General features: G+C 38.4%; 2 protein-coding genes across 2 annotated transcripts; both read left to right on the plus strand.

Annotated features, from left to right (window-relative positions):
• Positions 1–2,960: 2,960 nt before the first annotated feature.
• On the plus strand, positions 2,961–7,667 carry hsd17b10 (hydroxysteroid (17-beta) dehydrogenase 10). Its single transcript, XM_079272783.1, has 6 exons — positions 2,961–3,029; positions 4,612–4,776; positions 5,841–6,005; positions 6,581–6,709; positions 6,814–6,922; positions 7,219–7,667. Exons 1-6 carry the CDS (start codon positions 3,006–3,008, stop codon positions 7,407–7,409), a joined length of 783 nt encoding a protein of 260 aa, XP_079128909.1. The 5' UTR covers positions 2,961–3,005; the 3' UTR covers positions 7,410–7,667.
• A 763-nt stretch (positions 7,668–8,430) lies between these two features.
• On the plus strand, positions 8,431–15,581 carry LOC306780415 (uncharacterized protein). The gene is made up of 7 exons (XM_079272787.1): positions 8,431–8,502; positions 10,134–10,487; positions 10,914–11,024; positions 11,172–11,270; positions 12,775–12,812; positions 12,903–13,064; positions 13,750–15,581. The coding sequence occupies exons 1-7, from the start codon at positions 8,463–8,465 to the stop codon at positions 13,912–13,914; spliced, it is 969 nt and encodes a 322-aa protein (XP_079128913.1). The 5' UTR covers positions 8,431–8,462; the 3' UTR covers positions 13,915–15,581.
• The last annotated feature ends 248 nt before the right edge of the window (positions 15,582–15,829 follow it).

Consider the following 15,829-nt stretch of genomic DNA (forward strand, 5'->3'; position numbering starts at 1 on the left):
CCTCGTGACACGTTTTAGTTCTTACTAATCTAGCAGATATCATCGTAATGTCAACAAGCGCTTATTTGCTGAGCAGCTAATGGTAACTAGCTTAAATGGCTGAGTTGGTGTCCGGGTTAGCCTGTTAGCCTCACCTGATGTAGGATACAAGCTAAGAAAATATGTTAGCGGTCGCTCAAGGATTGCTGTTTTAATATTCGTTGGTGTGAGGCCAGTTCGTCACGTCCTGGCCCCCTTTATAACATGTACTTTTCTTGTTCCCTAGGCAGTCGTCTGGCCCTGGAGACACTCTTCAAGGACAGGAAGCCTTTTGAGAAGTAGGCTACATCATTTGAGGATTGGTCACCTCTCCTGTCCTCTCACATCCTATTCCTTCAGTCGTGTCCTTGTCCGACATGTTTAAACAGATGGAAGGGGACTCAAATGAAAGACCTTCAATGATTTGGACTCAACGGATGAAAGGGGAGCTGTGGGATGAGGTAGTAGTTTGTATAGTTTTAGGATCACACCAGATCTGGGAGATAACTATACAGCCTACTGTCTTTCTCACGGCATCCTAAAACCCTCACGATGGAGATCTCCAGCATATCCTTGTTCAGTTGCCACGGTGACTTAAGCCTCTGTTGCCATTGGTGACCAACAGTGCTCCTAAATTACATCATGAACATAGGATTAATTTAGCTCGTTATAGTCTGCTGTCCTTGTTTGATCAGAAGACAACGCCTGTATCATGAATTCAGTATTTCTATTACTTACATTTCTCAGCCGTAGAAGGAGAATCCTGAGGTATTAGATATTAAGATATTTGTAAAATTCTTGACATTATTGCTATTTAATAACCTCCCTGAGCCGGTTTTACGACGTCCAAACGCAGACGTGTCTGTAGCTGTGCTGTGGTGAGGTAGTAAGTTGTGTTGTTGTGGGGTGTTGGGATATTTGCAACCCCTAATTTGGAGATACAACCATACAACTTACTGCCTTCCACAGCGTGGCAGCATAATTCACTTGTGTTCCAGCTGCTGCGTGTGTGTCAGATTAATCTGCAGATTATTTTCTTGATTAGTTCAGTCTATAAAATGCGTATAACCAGAGCCCAGCATGACACCTCCTTGTTTTGTCTCACCAACAATTTAAAACCCCAAAGTATTCAGTTTACAGTGATATAAAAAAGCAGAAAATCCTGACATTGGAAATTTTGAAACCCAAGAAGTGTCTTTGTTTGAAAATGACTGAAATCATCAAAAGATTGTCTAAATAGGTGAAACATTCCTCTCATTTGATTAATCATTGCAGCTTTAAACTAAGTATCTGTGGGTTTTGACTGTTGGTTGGACTAAAAGACTCATCGCTTCATCAGGAATATAAATTATATATTTTCCTTCGCCATTCACCTGCTGAGTATGTGAAGATGTGCCTGAAATTCTGATCTATTTCATTGTCATTGTCATAGATTCTTAAATTAATTGTAGAAAGTTTGAGGTATTTTAAATGCTGTAATTTTGTATTCACTTTAAAATAAAGGAGATAACAGTTGTACCTCTAAATGTGTTTGTGCTTTACTAAATGTCATTCTGGGACATTTATTTTAAGCCTGAGTGACTCAATTGAAGGAGTATTACCTGAATGATGAAACAGGTTGGACAATATATAATATATACATGTGTATACTGAAATAAGGAGATAGATAACGTAATGTACCAGGTTTTAGAACATTTCTTATTTTCCACCTGTATTCCCTGGGAAGGTAGGTAGAATAATAAAACAGTACTGTACTCAAGTACAATACTGTACAATTCTGAGATACATGTACTTCACTGAAGTATTTCCATTTTCTGATACTTTATATGTCTCCTACATTTTAGAGGGAAGCATTGTACCTTTATATTTTATATTTAATGACCTTGCAGACTCTGATTAATAACACATTTTAATTAACAGATAAATCATGATGTAATATAGATTAAGATAAAACGTTATTGATCACTGGGGGGACATTCACAAGCTACCCAGCAGTAGGTTATATAAAGCAATTCAAATTAGCTCCACATTTCCCAGCATCAACATTAAGGTGACAGTGCAACAAATATAATTCAGTTATATAATATGTATAATTCTGAAATGGGCTGTTCTCCATTATAAGTACTTTTACTTTATATTTCTCTGCTAAAATGTTTGTACTTTTAATACAATTTGAATGCATGACTTCTACTTGTATAGGAGAGTATTTCTTCACCGTTGTATTTTAAGATCTCAGTACTTCTTCCACCGCAGATAAGTCAGTAACCAAGACAAAACCTGGTGAACTTGACATATTAAACTTCCTGAAGAGTCGCCTGAGTTGACCTTGTTGAGCAGCAGAGTGTCTGTGATTGGACATCATCCTTCATATCCCAGAGCAGGCGTTCCCTCATACGCTCACCCATTGGTCAAAACAGACGTAGGCGGGGCTTAAAAGCTAAAGTCGTGAAATGAATGACATAACTCTCACACTTGCTGTACTACAGTATTATACTGTCCTTATAAGTACAAGGACAGCAGGACAACAGGTCCGTTGTTACGGTTATTCGTCTTCTATTGATTCCATAGTTTTATTTAATCGTATACAATTTTGTTTTGTTCTTTTTTTTATCTCTGTTATAATTAATTATTTTTGTTTTATCTCATTTTTATTCAGTTTTTTATTGTTATTTAATTTATTTAAAAAAAATGTTTTTAATTAAATTAAATTAATCCGTGCTTCAACATATCAAGTGGTAGCTCCTACTACACGTGCAGGGTGTGCTGGGGCAGAACTACATCCCAGTGAATACATCTTATATTAAGAAAATAGTATCAGGCTTGATTATAAAGTGACATTATTTAAATAACCTAAAATAATGTTTCTTCCTGAATAATCTCTTGTTACACACTCCAGTCCAGCTGGTGGCGGTAATGCAGCTCTAAACTGGTTTAACGACCCCGATTAAACACTAAAGAAGAAGAAGGTGATCCATTCATAAACCAACATGGCGAACATTCGGTGTGTCAAGGTGAGGAAAGAAAAATAAAAATCTCCACACTGCCACACTTACATGATTTATAATACATGCGAAAGCATTTGCCAAGAATGTTTTCATTAATCAAGAACGAAAGTCGGAGGTTCGAAGACGATCAGATACCGTCGTAGTTCCGACCATAAACGATGCCATCAACAAAACCAAGAATAATCAACATAATTAAAATGTTCCATAAAGTTTTCGCTTAAAAAAACTCGTCTTGTGTTGTTCGGAATATGATACTCTTGCAACATTAAATTAAATTAAATTAAATTAACATTAAAAAGGACGCGTTACACTTGTTATGCCGTGTTCACACCGGTCGCGTTGATTTTTTGACGCGCGTCGAGATTACATACAAAGTCTATGCACAGACGCGATGAGACTGGCGCGCCGCGATTTTGCGATGGCGCGGCGCGTTGGACGCTTTTTTGCCGTGCGTCAAAAAATCAACGCGACCGGTGTGAACGCAGCATTAGACGCCTGTGTTGGGCTTCATGTGTGTTTTGTCTTCTCCTTGTTCATTTGTTTTCCTCGTAACTACGAAGTTTCATTGTGTAACACAACAGAAGGGAATTAATGAGTCCACTCAGCAGCGTGTTTGGCAACCTTTGTCTTCTCGGTTACACTGACATTGGAGACTTTGAGAGACAAGAGTTTGAAGGTTTAGTCCACAAACATAACGTCGTTGGTCCCTGACATTAGTACTGTCTGGCCAAGTACATCTACTCAAGTGCTCTACGTATGTACAAATTCGAGGTACTTGTACTTGACTTGAGTATTTCTTCTTAAAGCTACTTTACACTCATACTCCACTACATCTTGGAGGGAAATATTGTACATTTTACTGCACTAGTTACAGTGTTTGTTTACTTTTCAGATTATATCTTTCATCCCCTGTGCATTGAAAACCATGTTTCTCTACATGTGTGGTTGTTGAATGTCTGTGATAAACTGAAGGAAGTAATTTATGTGTTGAGTACATTCTCCTACTTCTTAGGCTAAATAAACTCTTTAAACGCCTCTTGAGTCAGCTGGAGAATGCATCGTCACGAATCTGAAAACAGGGCTGTTTATTCTGAGTTCATGAAAAGTTGACTTTTGAGAGATTCTCACAGGAAAGTGACCAACGACACGCACAAGTTTTGTTTACATTCAGTGCTACTCACCAAAATGCATAGTGTATTCTTGAGGTATAACAGACGTGTCAAGTACATTTTCTCTTCAGTTAAATATTTTTAAGAAGTACTTTAATCCCAGTATCAGTATCAGTGTGTACACGCTGACTAGCTCCATAGAGCTACCAGAGGTCTGAAACTCTACACATTTAAGATGAACACACATTGTCCAAAACACTAAAAGTGAGCGCGTTCAGCTGTGTTTTCTCTAGCGGGCAGAAAAACCCAGCATATTATAATTTAGGTTTTAGGGGTTTTCGTGAAAATGTCTCTTTGTAACTGGTGTCAGTATTACTACTTATACACTGATATTTATTACTCTGTTGTGTTTTTCCTGTGTTTTTTATATCCTGTACTACCCTAACCTGTGTGTGTGTGTGTGTGTGTGTGTTGTGTAGGGTATGGTTGGCCTTGTGACGGGCGGTGCGTCCGGTTTGGGCCGGGCCACTGTGGAGCGTCTGATCCAGAACGGAGCGTCTGCTGTGATCCTGGACCTGCCCTCCTCTGATGGACCGGCTCTGGCAGCCAGTCTGGGGGACCGCTGTGCCTTCGCTCCTGCAGACGTGGGTCAAAAACACACTCGTGCAAAATCAATAAACCTGTACATTACAGTTAAAGTTATTAATAAGCTGTTCTATTGATTCTGTGCTTCTTTCCTTAAAAAAACACAAATCTTAACAGATAAAAACAGTATAATTCAAACACCAAATGTAATTTTATATTTTATACATCTATATAAAAACCCTACACTAACCTTTTATTTCTCTTGTGAAGTTTGAAGAAGAGCTTTGCTAAAGCAACATGTTTATTCCAGCTTGCTGCAGACTATTACTGTTCTTTTCACATTGAAACAGGAAGCTGTTCCTCTTTTGAATCTGCAGACATTTTGATGCTAAGCTTCCAGTTTCTTTAATTAATAACTGGTGATTAATTCTATTCCCATTGAACTGTTGCTCAGAGGTACCTTCGTCTCTTTCTGCCCTTTCAATTGTCTGGTTGAACCATTGTACTGTTTTTGTTCTCCATGTACAAAACAAACCCTTCATACAGAATAACATCGATTTGTCAAGAGGACTTACAACCTGAAAGCATGAAAGACTATTAAAACATATCGAGCAGACATCTGACAGTTAAGCTTTTGTGGCACGTGATTACAAATTTCACACAAAAAGTCTCTTAATTCTTTCTCACGTTGTTTTTTATACAGAAGTCGGTCAATACGCTGCCTTTTTCCATCGTATCATGAGCCACTGCGACCTGATTTCTGTCAGCTGAAAAACCATAAAAACTTTAAGGATAATAACTTTCATGGGAAGATGTAAAATCTGTAAGCTTGTGAAAATGTACGAATTGCTCTTATGGGAACTGTCAGAGAAACAAAATACAGATCGAGGCTGCAGCTGTAATTTGAGCTCTACAATGATGCTCTGAGCTCAGCAGATGGCACTCACACATCATCCAACATAATGAGTAGTGCATGTGATACATGTTGACCCTCCACATTATTTATGCCAGACTTTCCTCTACTTGCCGGATGCAAATTGAGCCAAAGAACCGGTCTCTATATTTGGTGCATTGACACGTGTCTGCTCGGTGATATTTATCTCTCAGCCTTCTCATTCCTCAGGTGACATCAGAAGCAGACGTGCAGTCGGCGGTGAACCTGGCCAGAGAGAAGTTTGGGAAGCTGGACCTGGCAGTTAATTGTGCCGGCATCGCTGTCGCCGTTAAAACGTATAACTTTAAGAAGGACCTGCCTCACAGCCTGGAGGACTTCCAGCGTGTAATCAATGTAAGGATGTAGATCAGTAGAAAAATGAATACCAGTCGCAGCTGTGTGACAGCTCCAGTGGAGGAATGTAACTACGTTACCTAAAGCTCTGCACTTCTGAACAAATTGAAAGTACTTGTGCTTTACTTGAGAATTAGCTTTTTATACAACTTTATACATTTTAACATGTTTTTACTGCATTCGATTTGTTTGACAGCTTTAATCACTTCTCAGATTATGTTTTTAATCGATGTAATATGTATCTCCAGACGTGTTGATAGTTTGTGATAAACTGAAGGATTAAATGTTCCACTATGTGTTGAGAAAATTCTCTTACTTCTTAGAGACTATTTAACCAAATAAACCATTTAAAAATCCTCCTGGATCAGTCGGAAAAAAACACAGTCACAAAGCTGAAAACGTTATTCTGAGCTCATGAAAAGTTGACTTTTTAGAGATGCGTGGTTCTCACGGGACAGCGACTCCACAAACACGTGATGATCTTATTGAACTTGATGCATTACTGCAGATTGAACTACCCAGCAGTATATAAAGGAGTTAAAATGACCACAATAGCATCTGTGTGTTTTCTGCAGGTGAACATTGCAGGAACCTTTAATGTGATTCGTCTTGCTGTGGGTGCGATGGGGAAGAACGAGCCTGATGCAGATGGACACAGAGGCTGCATCATTAACACAGCCAGCGTGGCCGCCTTCGATGGACAGGTCATTTGAAATGAACAAAAAAAAAAAAAAAAGCATTGAAGAAACAACTGAGTGGTCACTCCATTTCTCAATCATTTGTTTCGTGCTCTCCATTTCCTCTCCAGGTCGGCCAAGCGGCGTATTCCGCCTCTAAAGGCGGTATCGTTGGAATGACCCTCCCCATTGCACGAGATCTGGCACCCATGGGCATCCGAGTCATCACCATAGCACCGGGTCAGTGTTAGGAGTGTAACGGCACACAGACATCTTGTCCCGTTGAGATCTCATCCTCTACAGTGGTGGAGCAACGCAGACACACCGTCCTTGTCTTATACACAACTCTCTATGTTGCAAGTGTCCGGGAACCCGCAGGCGGCTCTTCCAGCTTTTACTCTTAATGGAGTATTTAACATTGTTGTGTTGGTACTTTTACTCGAGTGCATGATCTGAGTTAACTTAAGACCTGAACACCACATCAGGATATTTCCTTGGTGTATACATCTCAATGTTCTGTCTCTTTCATCCTCCAGGTCTGTTCTCCACTCCCCTCCTGGCTGGTCTCCCAGAGAAGGTGCGCTCCTTCCTCGCCCGCCAGGTGCCCTTCCCCTCTCGCCTGGGAGACCCCGCTGAGTTTGCCCACCTGGTGACATCACTGGCTGAGAACCCCATGATCAATGGAGAGGTCATCAGACTGGACGGAGCCATTCGCATGCAGCCCTGAGACGGATGGTGTGTGTGTGTGTGTGTCCACGTTAACAAAAAGGTGTTGATCGTCACCTTCGTCGAATGAAGAGAACATTTTTATGTCAGAGTGTTCGTGTGTGTGGCTGCCTGATGCAATAATGTTGTAGAAAGCTGCATACAGTGTGAGAGAAAGTGTGTAAAATATCTGTCCATCATTCAGAGCATTGCAGTAGTTTGTGCACTCAACTTTGGTTGTTTTGTAAACTAATCCAGATTATAATAAACCTCCAGATGAGTTTGATTATCTTTTCCAAGAAGTTTTTTTTTTTTGTCTTAAAAGTAGAATTTTATTTCACTACAGCATCTTTCAAATCTTCTTGAACCAGAAGTTTGATCTTTCGAAGAAATTAGGAACTTTGACCTCATGCGAAAACATTTTTCTGAATTTTCTCTTGTGGGAAAATGTGGGAAGAAATAGCTTCAGGGATTATCCCGTACCAATTATCACCAGATGAGTTCTACAGACTGAAAGAACCTTGAATGGTGCACGCTCTTGTGATGCTTTATTCTACTGCAGCAGTCTGCCTTATTCTGTCCTGAAAATACAAACACGCCATTTACGTGACAAAGTGGTGGTGTTTGACCTGGAAATGAGTACGGGCTGCACAGCCTGGGTATTGGCGGCGGGGGGGGGGGTTACACCCCCACATGGGGCTCTAGTGCTCAGAAGAGTCCCGAACGCGGCAAGACTAATAAGAAAGCAGAAAACACAGGAAGAGGGCAGGGTCTCTCGCCACACAATGCTCGTGGTTCATAAGTGATTGAGAGGGATTCTTTTTGCATCCGCCTATTGTTTTTTTTAGAGTTTTAGACAAAAACATGACATCACTGCATCAAGTTACAAACAAACAGTTCTAATGTACAATCATAAACTTACAGGTAATTGACTCTAGTGGAAAAAATGCAAAAGAAAGGAAGTAGAGAATGTGATGTGTTTGGAGGAGGGGCTCTATCATTTAGAGAAGTGAGCACTTCCCAGTTTGTCAGTGAAGACTGAAGAGAGGCCGTGTTAACCATCAGAACCTCAAACATGGACGTTCGTCAGACTTTGATCTGCTGCTTCTTTTTCAGTGAGTACGCTGACTTTCTGTTTCTTTCATTCTCTTATTTTACGATGTTATTTCTTTCAGTCGGTCAGTTAAGCTTTGCAGTGGATGGGAAACAGTTTCTCATGAGTGAAGTGTGTTTCATCACATCTCATATCTGTTCAACACACATCGTTGCTTTCTGTGGTTAAACAGGATGATCGGTTTGTATGACTCACTCAGTGGTGTGAGAAGTACTAAGATCTTGAAATACTATAAATAACACGAGACATATTCTGTTACAAATAAGAGCCATGCACTCAAACCTTTACTGAAGTACTTAATCTAAGTCTGCAGAGTAATGAAAGGTATGAAATCATTGTTGTGGCATAGAAGCATAAAGTAGCAGAAAATAGAAATGAAGTACCTCAAAACTGCACTCACAGTACTTTGAAAATGGGAATTAATACCTTAAAATTGCACGTAAGTACAGTACTTTGGTAAATGTACTTAGTTACTTTCCACTAGTCACCAGCTACCTAGTCACTTTGACATGCCATCATTAAAAGTACAAAAGTACTGGTGACTTTAACAAAATAAACTTCAAATCAAGAAAGAAATGGTCAAACTCTTAAGTAAATCTGAAATACAGCTGCAGATAGTTCAGTAGAAAATCAATTCTGGAAAACAAGCTGCATCCATTGGATAAGTTGGGATCAATTAAATCTTTCGGCATAAAGTCTTTGTTTTCATTAATAAACCTCTCATTCAATAATGTTTGTGCATCTAACAAATACCGTACAGTAAACATGTGTTCAGAGAGAAGACAAAGCTCATTTATTACTTTTATCATCTGTATCAGTTTGACTGTTTGTGTTGATTCGCACCAAACAGTCAATGTACCAACGGGAAGCAACAGACGCACTGTGTGTGTGTGTGTGTGTGTGTGTTCAGCTCAGCCGCTTAATGAACTCAGCAGAGACTCCATCTCTCTCAGAAAAACAATGAAATAAAATTAAAAGTAATTATAGCAAACTGTCTCGAACCAATTCTCAGAAAAACTAAAATAATCAACATGAATAAATATTACATCTCTGAGGAGTAATACGTATATACTTATATGGTCTTAGCTCTTCTCCACAACTCAAACAATGAACTCAATATTTATCATATCAGCTTTTGTCACTGGTAGCATGTTCTTTTATTTTATTCTTTCAATTCTAAACTGGGCAATGAAGTGATGAATTTCATTGAGTGGTCCACGTTTAGACATAAACGATTTTTTCTGAAAAAAACATTTTTCAGAATTTCATTTCTTTTTATCTCAAAGACTATTCAAGTTTTTTTCTTCTATATTTGTGTTTGTTTTTCTCCTAAATCTGCCACTTTAATCTCAGAAAATATGTTTTTCCTCCTGAATGTATGCCTTTGTTCTCTGAGTTTTTTCTCTGAATATTACCCAACATTTTCTTTCTTTCCTACAGTGACCTTAATACGCCGTTGTAAGAATGTTAGACAATTCTGATGCTTAAAATGTTGGTTGAAGGAATCCAAATAAAATTGTTGTTGTATTAAATTATTACCCCTCAGTCACAGACTAGTTTAACTGGGTAGTTTATCTCAGTAGAGGAAGGGAAGTCCAGATAATAACTGTTGATTGATCATCCTTTCAACAGCACTGCGGGGCAGAAACACTGGCCTCATCAATGCAGACATCATCCGCCGACCAGGAACTGAAGGAGGAAACGTCACAGTTGCATGCAAATTCAATTTCTCTGGAAAAAAGAAGATCTTCTGTAAACCACCATGTAAAGAAGGAGACATTCTCATTGAAACAGAGGATGTCACAGCTGAGAGTGGCAGATACAGCATTGCATATAGAGAAGGATTTTTTCCAGCATTTCATACAATTCTGTATGTGAGCATCACAAAGCTGACTAAGTCTGATGCAGGAGAGTACAGATGTGGTTTGCAAAGATCTTTCCAATTCACATCATCATACCAGGATATTGAGATCAGAGTTGAAGAAGGTGAGTTTCTTCTGAGAGGATTAACTGTTCACTGACAGCTGCTGATGTTTCAAATACCTCGATGTGTTTAGTCTAACGATTATATTTAGAGCTGCATATTTTCATCATTGTAAAAACTGATGAATGCTCCTTTAAAACCAGCAGTTCAACTGTAAAATATCTGATGAATTCAGACTGTCCCACACTACAGCTGATCTGAATAGTGATCAAACACATTGAGTACCTTCTGCATTTCTCTGTATGATTAGAAATTCATTGATACATTCGCAGAGAATTAGTGTTATTGAAGTGAAATATTACCACAGATTTCTTTGTACTAGTATCTGATTGTGTAATTGTGTGTTCATTGTTTTTTGTGTTTCTGAGCTCCAATCTCTTCAAAACCAAACGTGACTCTCCAACCTCTTCCAGCATCGGTCCCATCAGCCTCCACACAGACTACAACACAGTTGAGCTCCAGTACAGGAAGCTACACACCTTCATCAGCCTCCCCTGAAGGTACCGAGCCGTCTCAAAGGGAACAGACACCAGCTGCAGGTTGGAACATTGTTTGTTATAAAGTATTAATTTAATGACTAAAATATTTAGTTGATGTTGTTATTAGCTTGCCAGTTATGCAGGCTCCCAGATATATTGCATAATAAAGTGTAAAACAAACTTGTTTCTCTGCTCAAACTACCACAGGCGTGCTGCTGTATGTGGGTCTGACTCTGGCCGTCATAATTGTCATGTTATTAGCAGCTGTGGTGATATTCTGCAGGAAGAGGGCCAGTAAACCCAAAGGTGAGGCAACAGGAAACACACACACACACACACACACACACACACACACACAACACACACACACACACACACACACACACACACACACACACACACACACACACACACACACACACACTTTGAGCTGCAAAGTAGCTCAAATGGTCAAACTTGCCCATGAACTTTATTTTCAAAACTATAGCTGTAATTCCCCCAAAACATTATTTGTATTTATTCCTACTCACCCTTTAGTCCGGTCTAATTGGGTGAGAAGAACTCTTTTTCAAAATCCAAGAACAGAAAGAGGTCTTAACTTCCAAATGTATTATGCCTCTCAGATGTCTTATATATAGCATATTATTATATTATATATCATATTTACACAGCTGAAGAACCCTGGATAGATTATGGATGCAAACAATTAAAGCCTCAAAACCTTTTGAAATCTCTGTTTATAAAACCCAATCTAAAATATTACTTCTTTATGAACTAAAGCACATTAAAATCATGGAACAAAATTGAATAAAATACTAGGAGTGCAATTTAGTATCCCGAGGAACACAAAGATCCATCAATAAAGATCCAAAATGTGGAGCACAACTGGAGCACTTAGACTACAAGGGGAGTTTAACACTTATCAGATATAATTATGCACAATAGTGTTCAATCATTTCCAGAACTTCAGAATAAATTCATATTGACAAATATGCTTTATTTTTTTTAGATCATTACAGCTAAAAGACTGGATAACTAAAACGTTTATTTACACGATGATTTGTTGCCAGGACCTTTGGAGGATGTTATCTTCAAAGAAGGAACAAAGAAACATTTCATTGGCAGAATATACAACATGCTGAAGGAACAGCACTTACTGTAAAAGTTGTACGATAAATGGAACAAAGATTTTAAACAACCCAACGCAAAATGAAAGAACTTCTTATATCTCACTAACAGTATCACTGCAAATAAAAATCGACTCTGTCTCTCGCCCGTCTCTCCCGTGTATGTGAATCTCACTTGAGTCGGAAAGTTTGTCAGAATACACACATTTGATTGGCTGAGCAGCATCACATGAGGATATTTACAACGCATTGGTCGGAGTGTTTCCCGGACCGCTGGACGAGTACCATAAAGGCTAGAAAAGCTGCGCGAGTAAATATTGAAGCGCTCCGTCAAAATAAAAATAATTATCAATTATCAATCGGTTATAGGTCCAGAGTCCGGATCCAACGTCGTCTCCGTGGCCAACCTATTAGTGACCCCTGCCTTAAAGTGAGCCGTTTATAGTTTCATAGGAAGTGTTTCCTTTTCACGGAATTCACCATATTGCACCACGTTTCTACAGTAGCCCTGAAAGGAAATAACGATAATCCTGCCAAACAAATAGAGCACAAAGGCGACTCTCTTCAAGAGGAGTGGACGTCTGCCCAAAACCTTTCTAGGATCCTTTTTTGAAAAGAAGACGTAAAATGTTTTTTAAAAAGTTGTCTCTTTGACCTGATCTACTGAACTGCATGCCTTTCAGAACCTCCTGTGGAAACTGAGTACGCTAATGACACAGAGGTGAGTTTGAGTAAATCTGGGACATCACAGCATCCTTCATGTTTGTGAAACCTGCTAATATTAATACGAACCCCTCTTCTCCTCCTTCAGTCCAACCGTGTGTACGAGGAGGTCAGAGAGGAGGACAGACGGAGCACATCTCCTCCTGTAGAAGTATCTACACTTTACGCTTACGTAACGTACACCAAAGCAAATGATGTCGAAACCTCAAACGAATACAGCTTGGCCACAGCAGCCGCTTCTCAGAAGACTGTAAGTTGCAACTGTGGGAGGATTTGAGGTTTTAGGCTTAACACATGCAGGCTACATCCACTAAAATACTGGTCATGGTTACGATTTTCACACATTTTACAAAAGCGATTTCTCTGTCCCACATCCAAAGACGGCTTCTTCTTCTTTTTTTCTTTTTCTTTTTTAGCTTTTTAGTACAGTACATTTGCCTTTTTTGTTTTGATCCAGGTTTTGAGACGTGGTCTGAGACAAATGAAAATGTTATTTCAATGTACGGCAAAGGAAATATTTTTGCAGCGGCAGATTAGACAGAAGATTGTGAACAAGTCCTCATAAGAGGGGTTTTGAATGAACTTTACATCAGTTTGTTTCAAATTTAAAAGAATTCCAGGGAACTTAACTTTGGTAAAAATATTAAGTTCAGTCAAGAAAGTTGAAAAAGAAACTCCATCTGTCTATTTTTTTCATCAAGAGAGAAAATAAACCCATTAGAAACAAGAACTAGGCCAGTTTCTGTTCATACCTCGAGCCACAAGCTTCCGTTGATTCAAGGTACAAGTCCTCAGAGTGAAAGCTGCACTGAAATGCAGACATTGAGTTCAATACATTTGGAGATAAAACCCTGTAAACGGTTTACATGATACGAGGAAGCACACACGCTAAGAGCCTAAGTGATGAACTTTGACCTATCTTTGTTTTCTTGCAGATTGAAGATGCTTCGAGTAAACTAATCTACTCTGACGTAGATTTTGCAGCTGCCTCGCTCCACAGCGCCCCCTGTGGTAATACAGATAACGTTATCTACTCCGTGCCTCGGGTAGAAGACACTTCACCTCCCCTGTACTCCATTGTTACTTCACATCAGCCGTAGCACAGACGCTGTCAACGCCACATTCTCCATCAGTGGCCAACAGAGGAACACAAAGGGGTTTGAATGAGTAACGTTCACACCACAATCTGTTTCTATCATGTCAGACAACTGACGTTATTTTTAAACTGTTATATTTGTTAACTGTTAGTTTTACAGTGTGATTGAACATGTGACACCTAACAGCAATCACTGCTGGGGAAAAAAGTTAATATATTTAGGTTTGAGAAGATGAGATGTTTCTCTAAGCTGAAATGTATATATCTCTCAAAATATATGTATATATATTGTTATATATCAAAATATATGTACATATATTGGCGCTGGGCAACGATTACAATTTTTAATCGCGATTAATCTCATTGTTATGCAAAATTCAATGATGAATTCAAAAGTAGTGTATTGCGCACTTTTATTTTAAAAGTACTGCTATATGAACAAAAGTGCAATAACATTTGGTTTGCAAACACTTTAAACAAATAAGGTGCTTTTTAACAGCAGTATTCCCTTCACACAGTAGCAGTTAAAATACAGTTATAATGATTCTGATAATAGATATTCAGCCGGTGTTCACAACTTTATTTTCATGTGTGTAATAGATGCAATTTGAAATATACTTCTTGAAAACTGCAAACCTATCTACGTCATGTTTTTTAGTGTTTGTTATATTCTCAGTAGCGATAACTAAATGATATGCTTATTATACATATTCCAAACAAAACAACTTTAAAAACTCAAAACAAATAATTTAAATTCATCTTTTATTTTTTGCTTTTTTTGCTTTTATTGGTCAGACACATAATAACGCTGATTACCGTAATATGTGTGGTATTTGTTATAAATGTACGTTGGTACATAGAGGGTGACAAGAAGCAGTACAAGGAGGGACTTAGGACCCAGGGGAATGTAGTTGAAGGAAACAGGAAGAGATGGAAGAGACGCCACACAAACAGCTGTTCACCACTTGTTCACCAGCTGTTCACATATCTATATATTTATATTGATATTGCAGTTAGACACTGTATTGTTCTGTATTTTTTAAAGTATAATTGCTTTTGTTTAGGGGATCTATTTGACATGAGAACAATGTCCTGTGAAAATATCTACCGTATTTTGATATTTAAGAAGTGGCTTTTGATTTTGTCATCTCACTGTTAATAATAACATACGTGTTCTTACTTTTTTGGGCAGAATCCTCGCTAAGGCCTTAACGTTATAGATATGGGAAGAAATTTCTTCATGGATTATACTGTACCATTTCTTACAGCATGATTTCTCTCACCCTCTTGTCATTCATCATATTACACAAAGAAATCAGTTTTCTTTACAAAATTAAAACAAATGTATTGTGTTGACAGAATGTTCTGGAATCCATTGTCATTAGTTATTATTGTACTGGAGCACAAACCCTGTTTATTTTTTTTCAACCTATTGATAAGTATTTGTAGCTGGCAGATTTGTACATGTTTTGACAAAAAATAGACACATAAAACTGAATAATATACAAAAATTGTTATATGATTTCCGAGCAGCGCAGATACTGTAATCCATTTTTTCAATAAAATATGACATTGATGCCATTTTAAGTTGCAACCAAGTGTACTTTTAATGTAAAATAATTATACATTAACTTGCAGATAAAGGCATTGGAACTGTGATGTGTTTGGACGAGGGGCTCCTTCATGTAAAGAAGCGAGTAGTTGGTGGTTTGCCTGTGAAGAAGAAAGAGAGGCAGCGTTAAACCATCAGATCCTCGAACATTTCTTTTTTCTTTATTTACAGTATGTCAGATAAACTTTGCATCAGATAGTAAACAGTTCCTCATGAATGCGCTCTGTTTTGTCACATCTCATTTCAGTCCAACAACAGATGGTTGATTTCTGTGGTCAGATTAGATTAGATTAGAAAACGTTATGAG

The sequence above is a fragment of the Melanostigma gelatinosum genome (assembly GCF_949748355.1).
Source record: "Melanostigma gelatinosum genome assembly, chromosome: 8".
In the NCBI taxonomy this organism is placed as follows: domain Eukaryota; kingdom Metazoa; phylum Chordata; class Actinopteri; order Perciformes; family Zoarcidae; genus Melanostigma; species Melanostigma gelatinosum.